We start from the raw sequence: 21435 nt of genomic DNA on the forward strand, positions 1-21435 counted from the left end.
AAATTGATCTACAAGATAATCGAACATCTATTCCATAACGTGACGCGTGCATCACCATATTGTCAAGGCCTGTACAGATAACTTGCGTACGGCGCTTGCTATAGCTGACAAATTCTTCTTGTCCCCCGGGATGTCATGCCCACGGCTGTGAACGACCCACGACGATCGGGATGGATCACACAAGCGATGTAAGGCGAGCGAATACTCGAGCCACGGGTCTTGGGCGCCACCGATGTGGACAGTGGGGATGTTGATGTACCCTTCGACATCCGGGTCAATGACAGGATTGGTGCCGGGATCCATGCGAAATGGCGCCAAAGCATTGATAAAAATGGCGCAACGAAACAGTGGTGATTCCTTGGGGTACAACTTGGCATGGTGGATGAGAAAGCTGGCCGCCAATGTCCCACCATGTGAAAAGCCCAGGACGCCGTCAAAGGGCCCTTCCTCGTCGATCGCCTCGTATAGCCGATCATATGCATCTAGTATGGATGCCCCCTCGGGGTCTGGACTGCTCAACGGTCGAGGGAACTGGTGGTAACTGTAGTAGGGACCATCGTAGAAGCCTGCGATGCCGGGGCCCGGGACCGAGTCTATGTCGCCCTCGAGAAAGTGGAATGTCGCCGTGTGGTCGTGGCGCAAATTGGCCATCAGACCGCCTGAATGGTTAGGTGGGTTGAACGGATCGAGGGCGGGTGCCACGTACTCAGCTGAGACCGGAGAATCTACCCGGGTGGGTGTCAGTGTGACGCTTGAGGTCGGGGGTGGGCTTATCGCGAGGCTCACCTTGACGTTCGTCCCCCAGCCGTGAAGGCATAATAATTTCAAAGGCATTGTCGCTGACGTGTGATATGAAAACTAAGCACCGCGGTTGCTGCACGCAACTAGTTTATATATCGCATAGCCAAGGATGCTATCAATTTTTGAGATAACAGCATAGTGCAAAGGGCGGTCTATTCCAAAAGTTCCCGTGCCACGCCGGGTCATTTGTCCCAGCAACGGCTGAATCCATCACGTTGGAGAAGTTTCTTGTTTATTGTGCACCATTGTCGGAAGGCTGCCTAGACGGATTAGACAAGGTCTAACACCATTGGGGTGTGTATGGCCCTGGAGCAAGTTATGCGGTTATATCAGTATTCGGAAGCGCACAGCATCGACTGTAGCATTGGAGACCTATGGAAGATATAGGGTTAGGCTTCCCGGGTCAATTGGTCCCAGCCCCTATCATCACATGAATCATGGTGTCTATACTGCATGGCAAAGCCTACGGCTCAATTGGATGTCTGGAAATTCAATCCCAGCCAAAAAATTGCATCGTATGATGCGAGACGGGGGAGATCGACAGCAGGTAGTTATGACCCCACAGCCAGCGACTCTGACAATCACATGCTTCGTCCAATTTTCAAGTGTCCCACATGTTCAAGTCAATTGAGTTTGCAAGTGTTAGCACCAGTGGGTAACAATAGTATGCTGTAAGGAGTAGACAACTGTGCGTATAAGAACATTCAATTCTATACATAATGAAATAATAGAGAATAAAACTAAAGGAAACTGTGCTTGGTCAAAATTTCAATCGGGAATTGCGCTAAATTGACTATAACTGACTGCAGTTCTTTGAGATACAAGGAGCGGTGGTCTTTGCATTATTTCTTCCAAGAGATGAATTTTTGGGTATGTCAGTCAGGTTAAGCCGTATACCAATCGTTGGTCAACATTTTGGCGTAGCGGCCATGGTGATTCAAAATCCCATAATACCTGCGAGGCATGTTATAGTACATAAGCCGTGTCTACGTGGCGATTGTTTGATCAAGACATACTGCAATCAGGAATCAGGGTCAACAATACTCAGCATCACGTCTAAGCCACCGCGCGAAGAAGTCCATCGGAAGCTTGAGAGGGCTTGGGCCGATTGATATCTCGAACATTACACATCCATGTCATGAAGATTCTGACTCTCTGGGGATATATCTGCAAGCATACCTGTCCATCCTGAAGATGTTTTTTCCAGTTCCTGGCTTTTTCTGACTTGCTATTCTTCGCAGTCAGGATGCGTTCTCTCCAATGTGCATGTTTACTACTCGTGAACAAGTGAACAAAGCAATAGGCATCTTTGACCCTGCAACAATCTCGGCCCTTTTAGTACAAACAATCCAATGGCCAATCCAATCCAACCCACAGTATCATCCAAAGAGCATAACTAAAAACCAAGACGCCCGCCCAACACCAGCTCGCTAAATACATCATATCATCCAAACCCCTCGCTATCACCCACACCCAAACAACAGCAAACTATACTAGTGTCAGCCATCTCTAATACCGCGATGATTCGTCGGGCGTATCTAATAGAACAACAACAACGTCAGCCCAATCCCGCACCGCACAGCAATATCATTATCATCCCAGAAAGCATACACGCAGACTCCACGTCTCTCTGCCCCGGAGGTGCAGAATCCCGATGGAACACTCCCCAATTCTTCAGACGCACAGACCGCATGTACCGTTCCTGCTCGGGGGGATAGTTTCTGAGGCCCTGGGGCTGGGTGGGATTCAGCTGTTTGGTGAGGGCGGCGCCGAGGGAGACGGCTGCGAGACAGGCGATGATGACGATGACAATTATGGCTGCTGTGGTGAGTTTGGCCATTTCCACCTTATTTTGGCGTGTATTTTGATGGTTATCGATGATATTGGTGTCGTTCGGTCGATATGAACTACTTGAGTGGATCGATGTGAGGTGCCGCTGATACGGCTCGGATCGTCGCCGTATGTGTGGTTATATGGTTAGTACTGGTGGGTGCGCTTCGCAGCAACAGTCACCAGTTAATGCATGATGATTCGTAGAATATCAATGTGTAGATCGATGAGATGGAGCAGAAGATGGATGTATACCACCGTAGAGACCGTAGAGAGGTACAGTAAGACGAGACAGGAGGAAATGCCGCGGTTCGTCAGCGACCCCGCCATGTTTATTTATAACCCTGTGCAGATTGACACCTGAAACAGCACATTCACCACCTTCTACTACCACCCAATCCTTTGCATCCTTGAACCATGGCGTGCCTTTCAGCTGCCATTGGCCAGCTCAACTTGTTGGGGGCCTTCTGAACCGATTGGTGGAGCGTGGTGGGACCCGCCAGCGAGACGCGCAGTGTCGAATGAACTGGATAGTCCGATTATCAATGGATGGTTCAACGAGGGTTTGCTGTAGGCCATGGGGTGTACTTTTCCATCATCAAACATCTAACAAGATAGCATTGATAAATAGTGGTTTTTTTCTGTACAAAACAAGCAAGCAACAAGAAGAAAAACGGCTTCGTGATAGTTCACCCCAACCCTAACCCTAACGTCCTACACAAGCTGACGTGTTTTCGCTGCGATCCTGATCCCCAGTGACGCGTCGACCTTTGCATTGCAATGCGAAGCTCAGTTCAATTTGAATCCTACTTCCGCTGGTTGAATACCAAATTCAGTTCACCCCAGTAAATAACGAAACTATCCCTCGAGTCCTTGAAGGTCTTCTCCCCTGTCTCACCCGGCGCCAGCTGGATATCGAAGTCGGTGACCAGCCGGGCCAGGGTGGTGCGCAGGTTGAGCAGGGCCACGGGGCGCCCGATGCAATTGTACTCGCCTATCACGTCATGGTTAGTTGATCCTTCCCCCATTTATCATAGTATATCCTCAATGAACTAGTGATGTCGCGGTTTTAGACTCACCGATCGTGAACGGGGCGAAGGCTTCTTTATGCTTGATCAGCTCGGGATTTTTGTACCATCGCTCTGGGATGAAATCGTTCGGTTTCTCGTAGTTCATTTCAGCTGCTCCAATTAGCATCCTGCATTTATTGCTTTTTCCTTTCCTGCAGAGTTCTCGTTGCGCCCTCCCTTGTCTAGGGGAACTTACATCTTCCCATGGGATACATAGGGCACGACACTGTCACGTTACCCGGGATGTGCATGCCATCGATGTCGATGCCCTCAGGCGGCGTCATGCGAGGCAGTACCCCCGACACAGGCGGATACATCCGGAGCGTCTCATTGATAACACCGTTGAGATGGTCGAGGTTCGCTATATCTGAATTCAGGAAGTGACCGCTGGCGTCGCGGAACGGCTCTAGCTCGGCGCGTAGCTTCTCCAGCTCAGCGGGATGCTTCAGCAACGTATGAAGCATGATCACGAAGGTTCCTGCGGTCGTATCGCTGTCACTGTTGTTAGAAGCTCCCCTGTGGTAGAACCGTCTCCGTGTCCTGGTCAGCACTCACCTCCCAGCAACGACAATCAACCGCGAGTCTCCAGTCAACAGATCCCAGTCGTCCTTAGTGGGCTTCTTATCCCCCAAAGCAGCGATCAACGTAGAGCTGATATCCTGGATTTCCAATTTATTCTATCACTCCACATTAGCCCACACAAAGAAAGATAACCACCACGGGCGCTCCCGACAGGGGCGACTTGAGAGAAAAACAGGGGGGCACCTACGCTCATCCGTTCTTGGAAACGCTCCGAACACCAGGCTAAAAGCCGCCACCAATCCGACGACAACCCCGGGATGTTAGTGAACACACGCATCAGCCAGGTCGGCAGGAACAGCCCGAAGGAATCCATCGTGCCTATAATGGTCGAAACCACCCAGTGCTCTTCACCAGCTTCCATGCTCCCAAACCCCTTGCCAAACGCCAGATCACCCATGACGTCAAAGCTATACAGATTAGACCACTTGCGCCAGTCCACCGGCTGTCCATTCATGCTAGCCAGGTGGGCTATAAGCTTATCTTGGTACACGCGCACACGCTGCTCATACCCGCGAATTAGCTTATCGCTGAAGGCGGTGCTCCAGACGCGGCGCCGACGGTGGTGGCTGTCGTAGTCGCGGTACGTCTGCAGGGAGAAATTTGGAGCGGCAAAGTCGTAGAATTCAGCCTTAGAGCAGCGAGACTTTGGCCCGTAGATGGCTTCGACGGCCTTGGGGTGAACGATGGAGAGATCGGAAGACCCATTCCGTACAATCGGTCCGTACTTGTGGTGCAGTTTGACGAGATTCTGGGTGTTCTGGTGACGATATTGAATCGAGTACAGGGAGGATATCCGGGCGCCCACTGGGCCCGGGAAATGGCTCAGCGGGTGCAGGAACAGCCGGTAAAAGATGAGATGGCCGTATACGCCGGCGAGGTATGAGCCAAAGATCTGGGCAACGGTGCTAGTCGCCTCGCTCCATTCAGCATTTTGGGTATAATGCAGCGCTGAGATGGCAGCTGTGACCCCCACCCAAGCAGTCTTAAAGTATGCGCTGCCATAGAGCTGGTGCTCGCCTCTGCTGAAGTAAAGAATATGGGAGAGGGCTCCTGCGACGGCCGCAGTGACCAGTGATGAACCAGCGGTATAAGCTGCCATTGTGCTCACTAGGAAAGGTGAAGCACGTTAAGTCCCTGCCCCTCTTCAAGGCGTGGATGAGGGATGTCTCTTTATTTATCCATGCCCTGTTGGCGCCTAGTAAACTAGTAATTTCTTTTCAGCCTCGTCTCGAGCGGGGTTATATAGCTCGCATGAGTAAAATCTCTGTTCCCTTTCTGTTCCAGTGTTTCTGGCGGAACAAGTGATGATCAAAGGACAACGGCGTCGACCGTTGGCATACTAGCAGGGATGTGCCAAAAGAGGGGCTACGACTCGCCCGGTGACAGCCATTACAATTCTGCAGCCTGTTTGACCAGTACATGATATTAATGAGCTTGGCCAGTTGGGAAATCAGGACCGGCATGGCTGCATATACTGGCTGTTTCACTAACCTAAACCAGTATGCTAGTCCGAAGGCTGCATTTCTTAGCAGCTTGATGACAGCATCTGTAGCAGGACTTGATGGTCCCTGTTATTGGAGTCAGCAAATGATCTGTCTTATACACTGAAACGGGGTTATAATCTAATGCGAGGCTCTCGGAGTGGACCCGTCTATTATACACTATAATAGCCAAGGAGTTAGGGTTATGGGCCGCACACGCATCCCAGCAAGAGCGTCCATTGGCAGATTCAACCCCAATCACTTATATACAGAAGTCCAACCCCATGCAACGACCACTAAGCCCTCCTCGTTCACCACCATTTACAAAGCGATCAGCGCATTGTATGCCTCCTTAGGCTGGTAGCTGGCGTCAAAGAGCAGGGGGCTCTCATCCGACCGCCACGAATCCTTCAACGCACCACCCATTAGCTTTTCTGCACTTTACTCTCAAAGAGGACTTGCTCACCTTGTCAGAGATTCCCCAGACGGTGATACCGACACAGGTCTCGATCTCGATGCAGGCGTTGAAGGCCTAGAAAAAGAACATCAGTGACGTCCCAGGTTCCAAGAGAAGATCACTCACGTTGACATAGGCATCGGGAGCGGCACCAGCAATGTCAAGCTCGGTGATGGCCACTTCGGAGACGCCGGTGCTGGCAAGAGCCTCCAGAGCTGTATAGCCACGTCAGCTTTGTTGTCCAATCCATTGGGTAGTTCGGGGAGACTTATCCCTTGACACCCTCCGAGTTACCAAATCCTTCGGCGCTGTATCCTGGAGTTAGTCGATGTTCTCGTCTGCAACCAAGCGAGCAGCCCTACCTCAGATGGCTTTGAGACCCTAGAGTTCTTCACGTCAGCATCCTATCCATCCTTTCGCACGGGCAGTCGATGAACTAACCAATTCCATCAATGGGCACACCAGCATCCAGCCACTTCTTGACGGATTCGACCATCCCCTGCGTCTTGGCGTAATCCGCCGAGTCCAAGCTAAGCAACAAACGTCAGTAACCCCGCAGCGGAGTTTTAATTCTCCCAATTGACAAAAAATACGGGACACCCACTTATAATCGTTGATGTACAGCTTGGCATCAGGGTCCACCTCACGCGCCGTTTCAAACGCGATGCGGACAAAGTCCTCGCCCAGGACACGGGAGAAGACGCTGTCACGGAGCCCGCCCTCTTCAGCAAAGATCTCGTTGACCACATCCTAGTACCCTTGTCAGCGGTCGCTTTGCAGACTTGTTTAAACGGGGGCCTCACCCAAGCATAGATCTTGCCCTTGTAGTGCTCCATCACGGCCGTGACGTGATCCTTGATCACCTGGGTCAAGGTCTCCTTGTCGCTGATGGCCTCAACCCATTCAGGGAGCTGCGAGTGCCAGACTACATGCAGCGATTGCAATTAGCAACTGGCATGAATGTTGTGGTGCTTCTTCCTGATACGAACCGAGAGTGTGACCGCGGACGAGCTTCTCGTTCGCCGTCGCGTACTCCATCTGGATTCCGTTAGCTTGACACTACTTCTTTCGATAATTGCACGCAGTGATACATACCACAGCGTCACCGCCGTCGAAGTTGAAGGCGCCTTGGGTCGCTACAGAAAGCACGGGGCCTGTCAGCTTGCGATCTCGTGCATGCTTGTTATCGTCAAGTCAAGGAAGGCTCACGCTCAGTGGCATCCCACTTCATGCTGTTCTCGGCGGTCAACTGTCCGAAGTCCGCCTTGAGAATGGGCTCGTTGTCGCCATTCGTCAGTAGGGCTCCGTCGGCGCAAGTTCCCACATACTTCTTCCCCTTGGCCACCAGGGCGTCATTCAGGGAAGAGGCTCCCTGGCGAACGCCGATGACGGACGAAGCAGCCAGAGAGGCGAAGAGGGCACTGCCGGTGAGAGCCTTGAGGTAGACCATGTTGCTAAAGCTGGGTTTTATAACCTAAAAATTGGTGGAAAATGAGTGTTTTGTAGTTGGTGGTTACGGATTCCATTCCAGCTGGTGGTAGGAATACGCTCCATTTATAACATGGAAATGACTTCATACACAGCACTGTCAATTCACGGGATATCTTTAGGCTAATCTACAACAGTGGTTCAGTGCCTCGGACGATCGGAGAAGGTTCAAGTTTCAGTCTGTTTCAGCCAGAGTCTAGGTCAATTAGAGACATTTCGCGCTGGGGTAGTTCCGGCTATTTTGCATCCAGGTACGGCGAGCACCGAAATAGATCGAGGGCGTCCTATGCTGTGTTTCGTCCATCGTGCCCTAAGGCTTAATGGGTCGGTGGGGCTCCTTTTGGCCTCTTATTACCGTCTTCAACGATCTGGAAATGGGCCTGTAGAGGTCAGTCGCGGCAAATGTCGCTCCCGATTTTACAAGAATAATTAATTTCCGTCTATATCTGGCCATAGTCAAGATGGTGGATAAAGCATATAAGTCGGATCATCTGCCAGAGAACCCCTGTGTGAGGAGAAACAGGTGTTTAAGCGTGTGTCAACGGAGAAATTCTAGATCGAAAAAGTGATGAATTGATTAATGATCGGCAGCGCAGATCTCCACATTTGTTAGTTCTGGTGAGTCTCCGTGTTTGACTAGGTATCTGTGTTGGGACCAGGATTATTCACGGCTTTGCTGGCAGCTTCAACTACCGATTTGCTTCAGGCTGAATTGAATACAAGGTTCATTCTAAATAGCATCACATGGTCGGGGACACGGTTAAACAGGAGAATTTTATCTTGGCTGTCTACCACTCCACCAGGTCCTTGTTTTGTCACATTGACCACTCAGTAAAAACAGAGTTAGAAACATAGTATCTGAGTCCATCACGACTTCTCCTTTTCTCTACTCCAACAACTGGACAACTGTACAGATATTACGGCAAACTTGCGCTGTCAGCTAGGGACATTATGTCTTTCCAAAATATCATAACATCATATCACTGAGCTTTCCGACAGCTACTTTCTAGGTGCTACGTCACTATCTCCGCATCGCTTGTTCCCAATTATACGAAATCTAAAGATCCAAGTTCTCATGGCCAAAGCCATCGAAATAAACATCCACCTAATGATCAGTGTGCGAGCGAATGCCATTGCAGCCTACACAAATGGATACTCCCGCATCATACCTAGCTATGGCTTTTTCTCCTTATTCAAGTACTAAACACCAAAGATATCTTAGCTCTCGCCTCTTTCCATTATTCACATCATTTACTATGCCTTCCAGCAAAAAGGTTACAACAGCATGCGGACTCGCCTGTTTCCAGACTCTCAACGATTATGAATAATTATACGTCAAGATCTACATTATCCACTAATCTAGTACATCTACTTACTTAATATGCGTAGGTTTTTCAAGATCGGAGAGTGATGGTGGCTAGTCGACATAGAGGACCCTCATTGTCTCTGCAGCAAGACCTGTCAAATCCCTGCTAGGGAGCGAATGGCCTAGTGACACAGTTTGAATGTTCTCCAAATGCTTTGCTAGATCATAGTGTGAATATATTACTGATATGCTATGTTATATGGGGAATACATGTACACCGTGGAGAATGTGTGCTTGGGACATCTGACCAAGTCTAAGGAAAGTCAGCAATCATGCTATTCGTTTGGAGGAACGGTGACAGCGTATATAGTAGTCGCTACAGTCGTAAACATAGAATCATTGGGGCGTACAATACATGTTATTTCTTGCGTCTCGATGGTTATTGTTCAGTCTACTTGCCAGAACTGTGAGGAGCTGGCTGTAGGCCCTAATAAGGGCCTTTTTATTGACGTCAAATTCAATAGGGATGTTTATATTCAAGTCTCTAAAGCTTCCTATCATTCAAAATTTACCTTTCTCTTTCATCTCATTTCATTTTCGAATTTCTGATGCCCGCGGTTTTTCCTATAGCTTTTATCAATAGGTCTACTATGTATCGCCATTCTAGTATGTTTTCGGTTGTCTCTCCTAGGAGATATATGATAATGCAAAGATAGACAACTAGTATTTATATTTCATTTGATGAGTGAATTTGATTTATTGATTTTTTGATTCTTTCTGAATGTGACTGATTGTCCTTGATTCCTTGAGTAACGCGTATAGTACCCCTATATATATCTTTATAACATATCTCTACCGATAGTAGTACCAACATGAATTTCTATCAACAGCGAATTTAAAAAAACTTCTATAATATTCCACCACATTGATCAATAAGATCACCTGAATATAAAACATTCAGTCATTATTACCGAACTTGGTATTGGACAGACATGCCAGCTCATCTGATCACATTGGCAGCCACAAGGCGGTGAAGCGACGCTGGATTGTCCCCGCAACTTCATCTATCCCAGCTGTCAACTTTCCCCGACGTCACCTACTCCCGTCCATCCATTTCGCACCACCCGCTCAAAATGAAGCTCGTCTACATCGGAGTACGCTCTCACACCCCCACCAATATACGACGACCGGATCGATTAAGTTTCCACCACTAACTCTTACCAGGTCCTGCAAAATGCGCAAACCCCGGCGGTCGAGCTCTGCGCCGAACGCGATCTGAGCAGCTATTCGCGCTTCACCAGAAACAGCATCTCCGAGTTCACCACCATGTTCAGCAAGACTGTGGCCGAACGCACGAAACAGGGCCAGAGACAGGATATCCAGGAACAAGGCAAGTTGAGATGTCGACCCTGGATGGAGGTTCACCCCTGACCCCCTTTTGCCTCTCGCAGATTTCACCTTCCACGTCTACGCTCGCACCCAGGGGATTGCCGGCGTCATCATCAGCGACAATGAATACCCCTCCCTGGCCGCCCATCAGATCCTGTCCAAGATGCTCGACGAGTTCCTCGCCCAGCACCCCAACGCGGGGGCCTCACGTGACCCCGTCTCCTTCCCGGCGCTCAAGACCTACATTACCTCCTACCAGGACCCGCACCAGGTGGATAGCATCATGAAGATCCAGAAGGAGCTGGATGAGACCAAGATTGTGCTCCATAAGACCATCGAGAGTGTATGTGTGGGAGGACCCCATTGCGACCGGCGGCTGCTGACCCGACCGACTAGGTATTGGAACGAGGCGAGAAGATCGATGATCTGGTGTCGAAGAGTGAGGGGCTGAGCGCGCAGAGCAAGATGTTCTACACATCGGCCAAGAAACAGAATTCGTGCTGGTACGTGGATCTTCACCCTGTATCCCTTGTGTGGTAAGCTGGACGTCATCTAACCGCCGCAGCGTGATCATGTGATTTCGTATTCCGTGTCCCCTCATTCCCACTGCGATTTTTGTCTTTGAACATCTGTCTGGTTCTTGCACGCAGCCTACGCCAGCTGTCTTTTCTTTTTTATATCTTTTTCTTTTTCCTTATTTTATTTTATTTTATTTTATTTTCTTCTCTTTTCTTTTATCTTGTTCCCCCTTTTTTTTTTCTTGAATCTTTCTCCAGAGCGTTTTCTTGCCAGTCCATGCTTGGCATTCGTCTCGTCCATTGCAAGGGAGGTACACTTAGTTGGAGGGGAGGTTCCGAGTAGATCTTTGCTAGGATGATCCGGCCACCATAGCCGCCAGATTTTAATGCGACCATTTCCTGATCACGTGCTTTATCACACTTGTGCACCCTCCAGAAAGAAGTTCACTGTAAGAAGCAACCGACGTATTGCCCGGTGGTATTGTTTCGGCGATGAGGGCGCTCGGCGTTGAGTGGACCTCCGCTAGCCTTCCCCACAGGAGCGCAGGTAGGAAGAGATAGGAATGACGGCAGCCTCACCTCGACAGGATCTTAGTCAACCGGTGGGAAATATTATAACTAAGCCTTGCCGGAGACAGCATGCTGTACAACACAAAGCCAACAGCGATTTTGAGGCCAGGTGTTGGCTACGTTGCAGGCTGAGGGCAAATGACAGGGAGGCCACGTTGAACGTCCTTACGGCGGGCCCTGCCGAGTGACCGGTGGTTCTCTCCGATCCAACCGCAGAGATCTCGCCTGCACAAAATCGCTCAAGAGGCGGTATTGAGCGAAGGCTGCAGACTTCAACCCGATTTCACCCATGAAACCCCCCCGGCAAGACGGTGGTAGATCATGCGGAGATCAGGGCTCAGCGAGTCAACAACTTAGGGCAGGGTCTGCCTCCTTCAGTTTGGGGCAACTCCACCCGGCACAAATCAACACTTCTAGAACCCGGTCCACCAGGAACTCCCGCTGGCCATCGAAGCTTAAGTTCCCACTTTTCCTGTACCATTGGCATTATTGTTCGATATTCAGTCTCTTAGTCCATTTTATTACTCATGGTTTCGGCCTGGGGTCGCCTATAATGGGCGCCCGAGGGTACCCGGGTTGCCGGCCCGGTTGGGCTGTGATTGGTGGGCCGCGCCGAGAGCCAGCGGACTCAAGTGCCAGCTCTATACCGTTTCTTGGGGATTTGGGGGTGGGAGAGGGGCGATGAATCGTGACTATTCAGGGCTGTGGGATGGTTGGGCATCGTGGACTGACGTGATCTTGCTATTTATCTCCTGTCTGCCCCTCTTTGTTGGTCTGGTCTGCTGTTCTTGCCCTATATAACTATACATACCCCTTATCCGTCTCCTGACTAGATACACGCACGTACGTCACTCGCAGCCCTAATCGTCCCCAGCCGATCCACGGTATACACGTCTTTGTTTCTTTCCAGTCCCCCAATCTCTTTTCTTCGACTTTTCTCCCCCCCGTTGAATATACGATAGAGGAGCCTCTAGAACTGGTCGACCGCCCCGCGTACTGTTAGCCTGAACAGTCAAATCATGGCACAAGATCTACACCCTCATCATGGCCTGTCGTTCGAAATTCAGCGAAGGAGCCGCCTAGTGGAATGTCTCACTGCAGATGCCCTCGTTGCTGCCGGTTCAGCAACGCTGGTGACGCCCGCCGTCATGATTCTCGACAGGTACTAGGCCCTTTCTGCCATCTCCACGACGCATCCCCAGACTGACAGACCACCAGACTGGTCGTTGAGAAATCGTCCCACAATCAACCACTCCTCCCGGCATTTCGTCGACACCTCTGGCTGTCCATCACGCAGCCCGCCACCTTTCTCACCTCCCGACCAAGTCTGCTCGTCTGGGGCCTCTACACGGCAACCTTTGCAACGGCCAACGCAACAGACACGGTCTTATCACAGGTCTACCCACACATGGACCAGGCGATCGCCGGCCTGACGACCTTCCTCTCCACCTTCGTCGTCAACTCCTCCGTCGGGATCTGGAAAGACGTGAAATTCGCCCAGCTCTTCGGCCAACCGCACAACCCACCAGTGACGGCTTCCCCAACGCCCACTCCAACGCCCCAGGCCGGAGCACCACGCACAACCAACCCGCCAGCGCCAAAAAGCGCAATCCTCCGCGCAATGCCCCGGTCCAAGATCCCCCTAGCCACCTATTCAGCCTTCCTCCTCCGCGACGGCCTCACCATCTTCGGGTCCTTCAACCTGCCCTCCATCATCTCCCCCTACATCCCCGACGAGGTAGCGTCGGGCGAGTTCTCCAAGATCCTGATCGCGCAAATGGCCATCCCAGCCTCAATCCAGTTAATCAGCACCCCAATCCACCTCTTCGGCCTGGACCTATACAACCGGCCGCACCCGCTGTCCGCCCGCGACCGCATGGCGCGCGTTAGCCGCGACTGGATCGGAGCTAGTCTGACGCGCATGTGCCGCATTATCCCCGCGTTCGGGATCGGCGGGTTCGCCAACAGTGAAGGCCGGGCATTGCTGCATGGCCAGCTGCGCGCATGGGACGGGGAATGAACCCTAGGCGTCTTTTGCATCAGCAGCATCAAGTATGCCTATTGTGCAAAAAGTGCCCCTCTGGATCGTCCCGTGGGCGCCAACTGGCGTGGCCGAGTAGGTGGGTCCTGGTGATCCACCAGACCGGCCATCCCACCACGGTTCCCTCTCTCTCTTCCATCTGCCTTACCGCTCTGCGTGGGCTCGGTGGGATCCGGTTTCTGCAGTGGCCCGGGTATCATCTCCGGTGGACGCGAGCGTGGGTGCAGCAGAGAAATTTTGCACTCTGCAGGTTGGCTGGCCGCGTCCCCGTCCCCGACAGGCACTGACCGGGCCGGTCAGGTCGCGGTCGCGGTTATAGGCGGTGGCCACGTCAAACTTTTTCATTCATTTTCCACCTTTCATTCCTTTTTATTTCCTTTTCTTTTTATTTATGATTATTGTATTTATGGATATATATAGATGTGTGGGTGGGTGTGTTTTTTTCTTTGTGGACTGCTGGATCAGAACTAGGGATTTCATTGATTCTCTTGGTGTCCATGATGCGGGGACCCGGGTGTGTGCTGTGTCACTGCCGGTGGTTAGCCCTACTTACTGCCTGCTTGTTGATAAATGGGAGTCGAGGCCGAATGACTTCTGGATCTTCGGGGATATAGAATTAGAGATAATATAGTTACTTGCTTTACTTAGACTTGGTAGTAATGTTATTGTAGGTTGTGCATGTTATATATATCATTGTGTCGTGGTATAATATGTAAAAAGGTCACCAAGGACAAATGTGTCATAGTATCCTTTATAGCTGGGTGGTAATTACTTCCAACACATCATCATCATATAACGTTGGGATACCAAATATATCAAACCGGACTGAAATGCTGTTGGGTATTTTGGTATAGTGACAGATTTACTGCCAGTGGCATAGTGTTCCAAGTCACTGCCCGCTAGTGCATGCTCTATCAAATGATGTCATATTTGTAGAAGTCACATATAGATATGGAAGGGATTCCAAACATTCATTTATCTATTGCATTGTCTCACTATCATCAGAAGAAGATCAAGTGAATACAGGCCAGCTAACGCAGCCTATATAAAGACTACACAATGCTTGAAACTGCTCATCTACACATTCCATCCTCCCTCCTCCAACCTTCATACCCTATCTTTCATTATCTATCCTCCATCGTCCATAATCTACAGCACGCCTCCATCAAGAGGGACCCCAAACCACCATAGCAATGTCGAGAGCCAATCGCACCACCATCACCCTGGATAGTAAAATCCACGCTGGACTGAACAGGTAGGCCTCTTCATCCTCCGAGTACCCCTAGAGCCTTATACCAGAGCGAGACTAACTCATGAAGCATCTACCAAGCGGGCAAGCTCACCGACTTTACCATCCACGTGGAAGACAAGGAGTTCAAGGTCTCCAAGATCATTCTCGCCTCGCAGTCCATGTACTTTCGTCACATGTTCTTGGGAGACTGGAAGGCAAACCACCCCCCCCAGCCCAAACACAAGAATGAATGAAGCACAGCTTACGGAAGGACTAAACAGGAAGCACAAACCACAAACGTCAGACTCGTCGACGAAGACCCAACCACCATCTCCGACATGCTACAGTACCTGTACAGCGGAATCTACAAACCCACCATCCCCGGTACCCCACCCCCACCACCAGCACCCACAGGAATCACAACTGTAGCAACCACAGCGGCGACCATCCCGGACACTAGTAGCAGCAGCAGTATCGAATGGCAGAAAGCAGCCATCGCCGCTCACATTGCGCAGTACACCGCCGGAGACATGTTCTTCATCCCACCGCTGCAGCACGCCGCGGAACTGTGGTTCAGCGTGACGCTGGAGAAGGTGTGCGATAATACCTTGCTGCTGGATGTGCTGCAGGAGGTGTACACGAGCTTGCCGGGTCTGCGGGCTGTGACAGCGAGGTGCATGGCGCGGCATATTGAGGCCTTGCTGCAGGATGAGCGCTTCAAGAAGATGATGGTCGATGTGGAGAATCTGGCGGTGGATGTGTGTTCTGCTGTTTTGAGCAATGGTGCGGCTATGAGAATGCGCATGGAGTGGGATTGAGATGTGGTGACATTGAGATGTTGGTTTGTGGGGCGGCTGATGTGAGATGTTGGTGTGGCTGCCGTGGGTCTGCTAGGACGGCGCAGTGACTTCGTTGTCTTTCACTGGTATTGGCTTGCTTTCGATTTTTCTATTGGGGTTGTTGGAATGGTCTGGTCTTGAGGAGTGCTGGGATGGTTTTGGATATGGTGAGGTATGGGTAAATTGTGTATTATTGGATGTGGTGGGATTAAGATTCATGGTTGTGGCAGATTGTCCAATATGTTGATTATGATTATGTATTTCAGAGTTGAGTCGCCAATATCAGATCAAGATACCAGATATCAGTCTCTAGAAGTAGCACCACCCAATAACGATGACTCTATACCACCCTCCCCCTCCATTCCATCCACAACCCAAGACACAGGCCCAGCACCCCCGAAACCCACGCCCATATCCAAGTCCACATCAACGTCCACGTCCAAGTCTAAGTCCAAATCCAGAAAATCCAAATTTAACGGACTAACCCCATCACCCTGCCCATCCCCACCCTGTCCCACACCAACCAAACCAGCACACGCCATCCCAACAGGCGACACACTCCCTGAACCAGAGTCCCTCCCAACCTGCCTTCGACTAGAGTCACCATCCCCATTCAACAACCGTCCCTCCCGCGAGAGCGTAGGAGCCTTCCCACCCTCATCTTGAACAGAATCCGTACGGAACCCCCCAGTCGACAAACACATCTGCACGGTAGCGACGCCCATGCGGGCCAGCGCATCGCGACAGGCTTCCGCGTGCGGGTATTTGTCGATCATATCCGTGAGGACGGACGTTCCTGCCAGGAGAGTGTAGTCTATTTCGTCGAGGGTCTGGACGGGATTAGTTACACCTTATATTACATGGGCTATGGTGGGAGGGATAATACCAGGCGACTGCGCACGAGAGGCGAGTTCCATATTGTGAAGAGAAAAAAGCTGCCTATAGACAAGAGACTCATTAGAAATAAATGCATAGAGAAAAAGTGAGAGAAGGACATACCAGCCATGAAAATACTGTGCGTCGCCAGATAAGTATAGTTGACCAGCCGCACATGATGCATCATGCGGTATATCTGGAGTACTTTCTGACTTGCTTCCGCCACTTCAATAGACACATTCTCATCCCCCTCGTCCTCACTTTCATCCCCATTTTCATCAACCCTAGGACGACCACCCAAGCCCAAACCGAATCCCAAGTCTGAATCCCAAGCCAACCCCCCCGGCACGCGCACACTCCCCCGGTACAGCAAATTCACCGTCAACCAGTAGTCCAGCTCCAACAACGCAGCAGGAAACCACGCACCGGGACGTCTGACGACAGGTACGCGCGCCCGCCAGGCGTCTAATCGCGTGCGGACATTGCCTACCCACTCGCTAAACGAGCGGACTCCTAGCTTTTTCAAAAAGCGGGCCGCATTGGTCCTGTGACTATCGCTATCATCTCCTGTGGGTGGAGACGGAAACGAGGCAGCAGCAGCAGCTACATCACCAGAAGAAGCTGCAGCAGCAGAAGAAGAAGAAGAAGCAGAAAAGGAAGAAGAATCCCTCCCCCTAGCCGCACAATACCCCAGCACCCCCTCATGCACCTCCGACTGCAACACCCTCAGCTGAAAATAATGTCTCGCGATATACTTCGAGCAAGGCACGCACCCGGCCTGACGAATCGCCTGGTCCGCAGGGATGGCAGGGAACCCGGTGGAGATGACCTGGTCCGCGATGCCAAAAGGGCGGCCTGTGCAGGGCGCGATGAGTCGGTCGAGGCTGTAGACGCACCACCAGAGACGGCGGCGCTGGTCGAGGGGCGTCCAGCATGTGGATTTCGCTGATTTTGCCACTGCTTTAGAAGTAGTGGGGTGGGGGTCATCGTGACGGTCCATGTACAGACCCATGTCGATTGCGGTGCGCAGGGCGAGGCCAGCTGTGTGAGCGGGTCCTGGGGCGACAGGACGGAGGAGGGCGAAGTGCGCGAGGAGGATGACGGCTTGGAGGGATTCGAGGCGGGTGAAGTCGGTAATTGATGAGGAAGATGAGTGGAGGTGGGAGATTGCAGTCGCATGGTATGCTTCTGGTTGGCTTTTTGTTGGTTTAGCGCGCTCGTTTGCATCCTCGCGACGGTCTTCGAAGACGATGCCGGCGCCGATGGCGAAGACGATGAAGAGGAAGAAGAGAGTGCGCTGGGGCCGGGCGGTGTCCGGCGTGGCGTATGTTGCGGCTATTAGGTCGGTGAATTCTCCTCGGTGAAGCACGGGGAGTTGCGGGTTGGCGTGCTCGAAGTAGAGCTGGACTAGACGGTCGGCGAGGTCGCGGTCTGGGAGGGAGGAGCGCGTGGGAGAGAGGGCTCGGTTGCTAGGGATGGACTCGAGGAGGGCGCTGTCGGTGTTGGTGGTGGCGCTGCGCAAGATGTTGTTGCCGCTGCTGTGGCTGTTGTTGTTGTCCTTGTCTACGGGCTGTTCAACGGCGCTGGGCTCTATATTGGAAGTGTTCTCCGCATCCGAATCGAAAACAGGCTGTGCCTCAGTAGCCGGCAACGTTGTTATCACAATCTGTTTCTCGTCGAAAGCGGCCTCCGGCTCAAACGGAACATCATGCCTCACCAGCACGCTCTGCAGATAGGCGATGCGGGTCTCAAGAAAGTAGACATAGCTGCGCGGAAACTCGCGGCGCGTGATCGGATCATAACTGATACAGCGCGCGCCGACCTTCTCGCAAGGCCGACATCGAGGAAGACGCTGATCGCAGCGACCTTTGCGCAGACGACACCGTCGGCAGGAGGAGACGTTGCGAAAGGCTGATGGCTGATTTAGGGCTGGGTCGGGAGGATCCAATTTTCTTCTCTTCGCAGAGATGTCGACCATTTTGCTGGTTAGATGTTATACAAACATCACTGTCACCGTTGACAATATTGTAAACGGATACAATACTATGACATGAGTCACAAACAGACTACAGCTGGACTGATATCGCAACCCCTCGTTGAAGACTACCGGCACTCTCACCCGAGACACAACCAGCAGGTTCTTACCCGATCGCAACTGCAGTGGATTGCGGGGAATATAATCTGGAACCGAGCAGCCAATCGAGCCGTCAGACTGGGCAGTTTAGGTCGGGGATTACTCGATAGAAATGACAGCGATGGGGTAATTCGACAGACTTTCCGCGGTAAAGATGCGATGTGGATCGGGGAAGCGGGGGCTAGCCCTAATCGAGGGGTGTATAGGTGGCCTCGTCGATCTTAATTAACGATGGAAATACGGGGATGGAGGAAGACAGGGTATGCGGGCTGTATCTACTACGTGCATAGACGGAGCATATATGATTGATTGGATTTAATTATGGGAGGGTGGCAAGGGTGAGTTGGACGTACTGGTACGGCCCACTTTTCCGGTGTCGTTGGCGATACGAAGTTTGGAACATGGCTTGTCTTGTACACCTCGAAAGCCAATACAACAGCAGGGAATATAATCCATTGATTTCATCTATATCAATGTATAGTCCAGTTATAATGAACCCTGCCACACTCCGCATTGAATGCACAAAACGCCGAGGGAATGTCGCCACATCACAAAACTTAAACAATAACTCCAACGCAAAAACCCCGCACAATGATACTAAGCATCAGCCTTTCCCTGTTCCGGCGTCCAATGCTGGAATCCCCTTGTAGGCAGTCTTAGCGCGAACATCTTATCCAACTCTGCCGCAGACCGTCCACGCATCTCGGGAATGTACAGCCAGACGAGTGCCAAGCTGATCAAACACAGCGCGGTATACACAAACCCCGTCTTGACGCCGATATTGCCCTGGTCGGTGTTGTAGATGTACGGTAGGATGACGGCGAACACACACGCCGTGATGCTGTGTATGACCCAGCCCAGTGCCTGCGTCGGACCCCGCAGTCGCAGGGAGGACGTCTCCCCTGCGGCGAGGACTGACGCTGGCCAGATGCCGTTCCCTGCGACGAAAATGATGCAGATCATGCAGGCGGCGGTGACCCTGTATTCAAGTTAGACATAGACTCCATAGACTGTGATGCGTGACTGAGTTTTAAAAGAACCTACCAAATAGTCGCGCTCAAGGTTGGGAACCACCCCGAGATCCCAATCAGCGTCCACAGCACAAAACAAATCCCCAACGTAACCAGCATAAGTGGTCGACGACGCGCCACTGACATGGTCCAGACAGAGATGATATTGGCAATCAACCCGACTGCAATCCCCGCCATCAGGATCAACACGCTGAGATTCGCCTTCATGCCGATCGTCTGGGCGAAGTAGCTCGCGTTGGACATCAGTCCTAGTCCAAAAAACTGCGGCATGAGGTGCGCGATCATGACGATAGCCGTGCGTCGCAAATCAGTGCCTTTGAAGCAATCCGCGAAGGTGATGCTCGATCCAGCCGTCGCATGGCTATTCTGCCGCTCCTGCTCCAGCAGCAGCAAGAGCTTATCGACTTGCGCGTCTGTATCCACGCTCTTCTCATGTAGTCGTCGCTGCGACCGGCGCGCGGCGCCGATCTTCCCCTTGCGCAGCAAGTACGGTGGGCTCTCAGGGATAAACACAGTCGTGACGACCAGCAGCAGCGACAGCGCCCACTGCGACGCGAGCGCAATCAGATACCCCCATCGCCCGGGTACTGACAGACACCCGAAAACCACAAGACCACCAATTAACTGCCCCAACATCGTCATGACGGGGATAAGCGCCTGTGTCGAACCCCGCAAACTGAGCGGGGCGATCTCCGACGAATACGTCTGCGCCGTGCAGATCACCTGCCCCGCCGCGACTCCCTCGATCAATTTCCCCAGCAGGAAGATCCCGCGCCTCGTGTCTGGGTCGGGTGAAAAGGCCGAGCAGAAACAAGCGGCAATGCCCAGCGCGGACTCGAGCGAGCCTAGATGCAGCGAGAACCGCCGTCCCCAATTGTCGTATACCCAGCCTGCGACGCCCGCGCCGAGGATATTGCCGATGCTGGGCGCCGCTGTCCACACGCCTAGCCACGACGAGGGCAGGATGTATTTGTCGCCGTACTGGACGCCGTAGTCTTCTCTGTCGTTCACCTTGTTAAGTATACATACTCTTTACCGATCAAGACCAGGACCACTCACTGGAACCCCGGCATGGCAGTTAACGTGCTAACAATAACCATGTCGAACCCGAACAACAGAATAGCAGGACACACAGCGAAGATGTACGCGACAATCCGCGGAAACTTCCTCACAGCAGCCAGCAGGTTCAGCGTCGTCTGGCTGTCCTCGCCATCCAGGACGACGGTAGCTCCAAGTCCATCTTTGTGGCCCATTTCGTCGCCGATTCGTAAAACACGCCGAGCGCCGTTTTACATTCTTCTGTCTCGAAGAAGTCGAAGACAGTAACAAAAAGAAAGAAGAAGAAAAGGCAACAGCCAGACAACACAGTTCTTATCTCGTCCGCACCCACGAAGCCAAGACCGCAGATCCAGAAATGCGGGGTTCGCTTCGAGAAAGGCCTCTCATTGCTGGGATGGATGGCCCACGGCGTTGGCGTGGACTTGTCACGCTGGGTTCTTGGACTGGTTTGTCCGATCCCTGCGACAGATTTAGGCCGTGCCGTGTCGGTTTTTTAGTATAGTTCGTTTGGTTGCTTGGTGGGTAACCTGGTAGATCATGACGGGGTGCTGGGTGGGTTCGATCGACTGGGATGGGTCGTTTGGGAGCGCTATTGTGGGGATTATGATATGTGTCTGCTGCTTATTCTTCAGCAATGGGAGTACTGTGTAGTCCATGTGAAAGGATTGCACCGAGGTGTTTCCTGCTTGTTGCGTAGACTAGGGTGTTTGTGGCGGTGATGGGGAGTATTGG

At 51.8% G+C, this 21435-nt stretch overlaps 10 protein-coding genes across 10 annotated transcripts; 4 read left to right on the plus strand and 6 right to left on the minus strand.

The window, feature by feature from the left end:
* Window positions 1-34: 34 nt before the first annotated feature.
* Window positions 35-1124, minus strand: BDW47DRAFT_107890 (putative DUF341 family oxidoreductase). The gene is made up of 3 exons (XM_024813101.1): window positions 787-1124; window positions 707-725; window positions 35-659 (listed from the first exon to the last, which is right to left on the minus strand). The coding sequence occupies exons 1-3, from the start codon at window positions 832-834 to the stop codon at window positions 52-54; spliced, it is 675 nt and encodes a 224-aa protein (XP_024670906.1). The 5' UTR covers window positions 835-1124; the 3' UTR covers window positions 35-51.
* Window positions 1125-2104: 980 nt separating this feature from the next.
* BDW47DRAFT_107893 (uncharacterized protein) lies at window positions 2105-2887 on the minus strand. The gene is made up of 2 exons (XM_024813102.1): window positions 2413-2887; window positions 2105-2339 (listed from the first exon to the last, which is right to left on the minus strand). The coding sequence occupies exons 1-2, from the start codon at window positions 2639-2641 to the stop codon at window positions 2311-2313; spliced, it is 258 nt and encodes an 85-aa protein (XP_024670907.1). The 5' UTR covers window positions 2642-2887; the 3' UTR covers window positions 2105-2310.
* A 506-nt stretch (window positions 2888-3393) lies between these two features.
* On the minus strand, window positions 3394-5387 carry BDW47DRAFT_132499 (cytochrome P450). Its single transcript, XM_024817565.1, has 5 exons — window positions 4471-5387; window positions 4257-4378; window positions 3898-4193; window positions 3711-3812; window positions 3394-3625 (listed from the first exon to the last, which is right to left on the minus strand). The coding sequence occupies exons 1-5, from the start codon at window positions 5380-5382 to the stop codon at window positions 3438-3440; spliced, it is 1620 nt and encodes a 539-aa protein (XP_024670908.1). The 5' UTR covers window positions 5383-5387; the 3' UTR covers window positions 3394-3437.
* Window positions 5388-6085: 698 nt separating this feature from the next.
* BDW47DRAFT_126808 (endo-1,4-beta-xylanase) lies at window positions 6086-7671 on the minus strand (the record flags this gene model as incomplete). Its single annotated transcript, XM_024816615.1, has 11 exons — window positions 6086-6172; window positions 6231-6296; window positions 6348-6436; window positions 6516-6529; window positions 6584-6602; window positions 6663-6751; window positions 6826-6971; window positions 7025-7146; window positions 7211-7259; window positions 7317-7357; window positions 7431-7671. The coding sequence occupies 11 exons, from the start codon at window positions 7669-7671 to the stop codon at window positions 6086-6088; spliced, it is 963 nt and encodes a 320-aa protein (XP_024670909.1).
* A 2424-nt stretch (window positions 7672-10095) lies between these two features.
* Window positions 10096-11340, plus strand: BDW47DRAFT_107899 (palmitoyltransferase YKT6). Its single transcript, XM_024813103.1, has 5 exons — window positions 10096-10169; window positions 10240-10405; window positions 10467-10747; window positions 10801-10907; window positions 10970-11340. Exons 1-5 carry the CDS (start codon window positions 10149-10151, stop codon window positions 10980-10982), a joined length of 588 nt encoding a protein of 195 aa, XP_024670910.1. The 5' UTR covers window positions 10096-10148; the 3' UTR covers window positions 10983-11340.
* Window positions 11341-11399: 59 nt separating this feature from the next.
* BDW47DRAFT_107901 (uncharacterized protein) lies at window positions 11400-11769 on the plus strand. The gene has a single exon (XM_024813104.1). It carries the CDS (start codon window positions 11486-11488, stop codon window positions 11678-11680), a length of 195 nt encoding a protein of 64 aa, XP_024670911.1. The 5' UTR covers window positions 11400-11485; the 3' UTR covers window positions 11681-11769.
* A 535-nt stretch (window positions 11770-12304) lies between these two features.
* BDW47DRAFT_107903 (uncharacterized protein) lies at window positions 12305-14148 on the plus strand. The gene is made up of 2 exons (XM_024813105.1): window positions 12305-12654; window positions 12711-14148. Exons 1-2 carry the CDS (start codon window positions 12512-12514, stop codon window positions 13510-13512), a joined length of 945 nt encoding a protein of 314 aa, XP_024670912.1. The 5' UTR covers window positions 12305-12511; the 3' UTR covers window positions 13513-14148.
* A 401-nt stretch (window positions 14149-14549) lies between these two features.
* Window positions 14550-15840, plus strand: BDW47DRAFT_107905 (BTB/POZ domain-containing protein). The gene is made up of 3 exons (XM_024813106.1): window positions 14550-14788; window positions 14853-14979; window positions 15046-15840. Exons 1-3 carry the CDS (start codon window positions 14727-14729, stop codon window positions 15580-15582), a joined length of 726 nt encoding a protein of 241 aa, XP_024670913.1. The 5' UTR covers window positions 14550-14726; the 3' UTR covers window positions 15583-15840.
* Window positions 15841-15905: 65 nt separating this feature from the next.
* BDW47DRAFT_132502 (Zn(II)2Cys6 transcription factor) lies at window positions 15906-18799 on the minus strand (the record flags this gene model as incomplete). Its single annotated transcript, XM_024817566.1, has 3 exons — window positions 16603-18799; window positions 16490-16542; window positions 15906-16433 (listed from the first exon to the last, which is right to left on the minus strand). Exons 1-3 carry the CDS (start codon window positions 18455-18457, stop codon window positions 15906-15908), a joined length of 2436 nt encoding a protein of 811 aa, XP_024670914.1. The 5' UTR covers window positions 18458-18799.
* A 366-nt stretch (window positions 18800-19165) lies between these two features.
* Window positions 19166-21063, minus strand: BDW47DRAFT_132506 (maltose permease). The gene is made up of 3 exons (XM_024817567.1): window positions 20704-21063; window positions 19658-20644; window positions 19166-19592 (listed from the first exon to the last, which is right to left on the minus strand). Exons 1-3 carry the CDS (start codon window positions 20895-20897, stop codon window positions 19211-19213), a joined length of 1563 nt encoding a protein of 520 aa, XP_024670915.1. The 5' UTR covers window positions 20898-21063; the 3' UTR covers window positions 19166-19210.
* Window positions 21064-21435: the final 372 nt, after the last annotated feature.

The sequence above is a fragment of the Aspergillus candidus genome (genome assembly GCF_002847045.1).
Source record: "Aspergillus candidus strain CBS 102.13 unplaced genomic scaffold BDW47scaffold_31, whole genome shotgun sequence".
In the NCBI taxonomy this organism is placed as follows: domain Eukaryota; kingdom Fungi; phylum Ascomycota; class Eurotiomycetes; order Eurotiales; family Aspergillaceae; genus Aspergillus; species Aspergillus candidus.